This window comes from Alosa pseudoharengus, unplaced genomic scaffold (assembly GCF_046254945.1).
Source record: "Alosa pseudoharengus isolate Yale_2024_CS ecotype anadromous, Long Island Sound unplaced genomic scaffold, YU_APseudo_1.1 YU_APseudo_1.1_scf_22, whole genome shotgun sequence".
NCBI classification, from domain to species: Eukaryota; Metazoa; Chordata; class Actinopteri; order Clupeiformes; family Clupeidae; genus Alosa; species Alosa pseudoharengus.
The window spans coordinates 12,282,550-12,287,862 of NW_027468680.1; the positions used below are offsets into that span (position 1 = coordinate 12,282,550).

Sequence of the window (5,313 nt, forward strand, 5' to 3'; positions counted from 1 at the left end):
TTGATAACTTATAAGGGTAAAGAGATATGCTCTCTGCAAAAAAGTTGGTCTTCTGGCACAACTTACCCCATTTGTGGGGTGAGATGAGCCTAGGTGTGGGGCAAGTTGGTCCAAAACAAAGATTTCAGGTGAAACATTTTTATTTTCTTAAAACAATAATTTAATAATTCTACAAACAGTAACAAACACATTTAACTAAGAATTTGCCAAGACATGTTTAGGCCTATAACATTTTTTGCACCTGTTTACCTTTGAATTCACCCATTTAATTGACTTCAATAAGTCAGATTAATTTTCTGTCTAGTCTCTTTAGCTCTTAGTAACACTGAGGAACCATATAGAATGAGATCACAAAATCAAGGCAAACTTAAAAATCTTACAGATGCAATACAAGTACTAGTTAGCTGGCTCAACTTACCCCAGCCCTGGTGGCTCATCTTACCCCAGAAAGAAAATGCTTCTCACAACATGCTAAGGTAGCATTCATGATTCTGTTTAGCCCTCACATCATAGCTTAAAAGGACACCAATTGAGGTGTAATGCATCTGAATTGTTCTATTCAAGTTTTCTCTAAATCACCCTAACTCTGGACATTAATGGAGTCCACTTGGAGGGCAAAAAAATCATATTTTTACACATATATATTTTACCACATTTGCCATGTGCTGTACATTTCCACAGATTGTAAGGAATGATACCCTCTTCCTTAAAATGCTGTCACATGATAACATTTGTTTACGGTTTCCTAGAAATAAGGGGTGGCTCATCTTACCCCTATGCTCAACTTACCCCGTTCTCATAGTGGTTTGTGCCGTTACCCATTCTAAGAAAATAAATATCATGGGAACAGATAGACAGAGAAAAAGCGACCATTTCTAGGGTAGAGATCATAATATTGTCTATTCTATTGTATATTCTATTGTATATTCTCAAGCACGGCCATAATTGTAACATCATTGAAGCTAAAAGCCCCGAAAGTCGCTCAAGAAGTCATCCATTTTGTGCCGTTGTAGTTTACCATCACGCTCTGCAGTCTGCACTCAGTGTTGCTAAAATAGCAAAATCCTGTTGATGTTTATTCATTTAGCTACTGTTAGGAATGAGGGAGCAGGCTTGAATTAAGCAATCTTCAAATAATCACCATGAAGCTGTTTCACATTACATGTGCATTATGCACATGATAGCTTGTATCTGTGACCTTTAGCAAACCAGGATGCCTGGAATGATGAAAGGGAATGTTTTAGAATATTCACTAAATGGAGATGTTGGCTATGGCTTTGGCTAAAAAGCAACATTCTATTTGGCTAAGTATTGCTCCCATCCTCCTGCCACATGGTCTTGGCAGATGGACTGAAAAACAAAATATTGCAGAGCCCAATCTGAGGATGTACAACTGCACCCCTGCCTGTCTCACCATATTAATGGTGCTTTAATGGCACGGTTGCCATACATCAGAGTTGCATTATAATTAATGTTACTAATATTTCAAAGCTGCCTGTACACAACCTTGTATGAACAGTGATTGATACTGATAGCATTATGTAAGGAACATAGATATGACTGAACATACTGATATGTTGATTTCCCTCACTGGTTCATTCATAGTTGAGGGATTGTCACAATGTCCCAAAATAGGCCTTGGTAAGTCAGGCTTGTTAGAAGATTTCCGCTGTATTTGCACCAAGATGCAAGGATTGGTTTAATCTGTCTGCATGTGTGAATCTCCCTGGTGGGATCATGCAGACTAGTCATTAAGTGTGGGTTTTTACTGGAAGCCATTTGACCGTTGACTGTTGTTTAAAATTGACCTTAACACTCTGGCAGGACCCTCATTGTGAAGATGAGAAGCTAATTACAGTTGTTGCCCTGGAGTTATAGGACACTTGGTGTTTTCACAATCTCTAATAGCCTCTTGAGATTTATGAAAGAACAGTAGAGGGTTGACAGGAAAGCTCAATTAAGATTCCATTTATATCCAGTTGCAGGTCACACGCAGAAGCCACCTCCCATTCCACAGGGGGAGCTACTGAGTCTGAGCTGAACTTGAGTGAACTATTCATACAAATACATGCTAAATATTCTGATGCTGCATGTCCCCAGGTAAAAGAGTCATCGAAGTATAATGGCGAAGACGTTGTACTTTCTCAACATGTCTGAGGAGAATGAATCTGCTTGGGATATCTCCGCCTCGTCCTCTTTCAGCGGTCTGGACAGAGTGTTTGAGCTCAGGCCGCTGTTCATCCCTCTCTACGCCATGGTGGTCCTGGTGGCCTGCTCAGGCAACCTCCTGCTGCTCCTCCTCATTGGCTTCAACAAGAAGCTCCACAGCACCACCAATTTCCTGATCGGCAACCTGGCCCTGGTCGACCTGGTCATGTGCCTGTTCTGCGTGCCACTGACCGCCTCTTACGCCTTCGACCAGCGCGGGTGGGTGTTCGGGCCCTTCACCTGCCACTTCGTCACTCTAATGCAGACGGCGACGGTGTTCGCCGCTGTGCTCTCGCTGACGGCCATTGCGGTGGACCGCTATGTGGTGGTGGCCTACCCCATCCGCCGGCGCGCCGGGCGGCTCTTCTGCGGCTGCCTGGTGGCCACCATCTGGCTCTGCGCTCTGGCCATGTCCACGCCGACGGCCCTGCACACCGTCTACCTGGACCTGAGCGCCACGGGCCACCAGATGATCGTCTGCGAGGAGTTCTGGCCAGACGAAGAGCGTGGACGCCTGGTCTACTCCTGCTTCGTCCTGCTGCTCTCCTACTTCGTGCCCCTCAGCGCCGTCTCCGTCTCCTACTGCGCCATCTCCTTCCACCTGCGTAACCGGAACCTGCCCAGCCTGATGGCGGCGCTACCGTCGTCCAACCAGGAGAAGTGGGGACGCAAGCGCAGGAAGACCTTTCGGCTCCTGCTCGTCTCTGTGCTCTGCTTTGCCTTCTCCTGGCTGCCCTTGCAGGTGGTCAACCTCATCCGTGACCTGGACAGCGACTTCTCCATCCTGGGCAAGGAGCATGTGAATGTCATCCAGGTGTCGTGCCACCTGTTCGCCATGAGCTCGGCGTGCTACAACCCGTTCATCTACGCCTCGCTGCACGACAAGTTCCTGGCCTACCTGTGGCGCCACTTCTTCACCCAGCAAAGGTTGGAGAACGCCAGGAACAGCCTCAACACCTCCCACCGGCTCACCCGCCTGCACACCTCCTCCACAATGGCTGACATCCCCATGGCCATCAGTGCCAAAATTGCCCGAGAGGAGCTTGCTGCTCTCCGCTGAACTGTCTTTGGGACACCTGGGGGTGGGGGGGTGGGGAGGGGGGCAGCAGTCTTAAGTGATGCTTGCACTGCCACTTCAACTTGATGAAACTGCAAGTTCTAATGGGATTTCTTCACAAAATGTTATTTGATCAAAATTATTGAGGTGAAGACGCAAGAGCACAGCTTCTAACACAATTATGAAACGGTTCAAGGACTGCTAAATGAAGCAGATGTCCACCACCTTCTAAATGGAGATGACCACTTCTACTGATGCTGTAGTCTGAAACTGATCTGGGAAGGCAGTGAAGTTAGGACACATTGTACACAATTATTTCATGCTTCTTTTTCAGGTTCCCCTGACTTCACTTTACTGTGTTGTGGAATATATGCAGTAACTGTTGACTTGCACTGACATTTAAGGGAAAATGTGAATATGTTTTTGATGTACATAATGTTATGTTATGTGTTAAGTCTGAGAAAAAATAGCTTTGCCTATTAAGTCCACTTTGAACGTATGCTCTACACATTTCGCACATATAAGGTGACATAGAATGGTTGAATGGGGTATTTATCCTTGTTCTGTGATGTGACATGTAGACAACAAAATGGTTGGGTTTGTAATGCCTTAGAGGCTTCCTAAAAGCCTCTCTCAGAAAGCTATGTTAGGGTGGGGGATTATAAACGTGTGGCTTTGCACCCATTTGGTGTTCTTTTGGGCTTAACCAGAGACTTTCTAATGTGGAGACACAGCACTCAAAAAATCCTCCATAGAAATGCATGAGGCTAGTTTGTCACGCCAATATGGCCGTTGTCTACACATATCCCACCCCTTCCTCGGCGACATGTGAATACATTGAGCCAATCATGTGGTGTGATGTGAATACATTGAGCCAATCATATGGTGTGTTGTGAAGACATCGTGCCAATCATGTGTTGTGATCTCGCCGCTGGAGCCAGATTGGTGTCGTGAAGCCTTGCGCACGCGCAGTTCGACCCAAAGACTGTGCCCGATGAGTGCCCATAAAACGTTGGTATATGGCCGCCGAGTGGAGGGACTTGCCTAAAAGGACTTTGGCTTAACTGGCAACCTCATTATGAAATGCAAGCACTTGACACTAATTGGCTGCCTTTGCTGTCACTCAAAAGAATGTAACTCCGACGGCTTCGGAACACGGACAGACCAACTTTTTACAGCTATGACCTATTCACAGATTCAGCCTTATACTGTAATGCATAAATATGCCCGGAGGCTGTTTGGGTCTTGGGCTGATGGTAGCCTACCATTCGAGCAGAACGAAAACAGAACCGTTTCAACTAGGCCTATTTGTAACTAGATGTACCGCAGAGCGGTACAAAATATGACCGACGCCCAGTCCAGCACATTTTTTCCACAAAAAGAAATCACGCTGAAAGGCCTATATGATTCTAACTGTCTCACTAAATTGCATTATCCACACTCAATTCTCACTGGTATCTGCTAGACAACAAGTCCCAAAACATGATTAGTTCATAGATTTCACATGTAAAATTCATTTTATACAACCCCACCTCCATCTTGCCTGTTCATAATTCTGAGAAATTCTTGATTGTTTGTGTTATGTTTATGTTATGTGTGTGGGTGTGTGTGTGTGTGTGTGAGTGTGTGTGTGTGTGTGTGTGCGTGCTTGTGTGTGTGCCTGCGTATGTGCCTGTGCATGGAAGCGTACATATGTCTACTGTGTGAGTATATGTCATACGTATGATTACTGTGAATGTGTGTGTGTGCGTGTGTATCTGTTTGTGCACATGTGTGCACATGAAATGGGTTAACATGACCCCTGGAGGCAAATATACGGAAAAAAATGGTCATCCTAGGCCCTACAGTTCTCAAGATATTCACAGAGAACTGTGTCTGGCCTACCCTCCTTTCGGGGGGTCCAGTCCAGCGGGGGGGCTACAGATCAAAACGAAAAATGACGGTTCCATGCTATCCATGTGGGGGTACATGCCCACCAAGTTTTGTGTACCCCGGTCTTTCAGAGTCCCGGGAATCCTTGTTGGTGTACGTCACTAAATGTACACATA

At 45.7% G+C, this 5,313-nt stretch overlaps 1 protein-coding gene across 1 annotated transcript; it reads left to right on the forward strand.

Annotated features, from left to right (window-relative positions):
* Positions 1-2,122: 2,122 nt before the first annotated feature.
* On the forward strand, positions 2,123-3,268 carry prlh2r (prolactin releasing hormone 2 receptor). Its single transcript, XM_076300125.1, has one exon. It carries the CDS (start codon positions 2,123-2,125, stop codon positions 3,266-3,268), a length of 1,146 nt encoding a protein of 381 aa, XP_076156240.1.
* Positions 3,269-5,313: the final 2,045 nt, after the last annotated feature.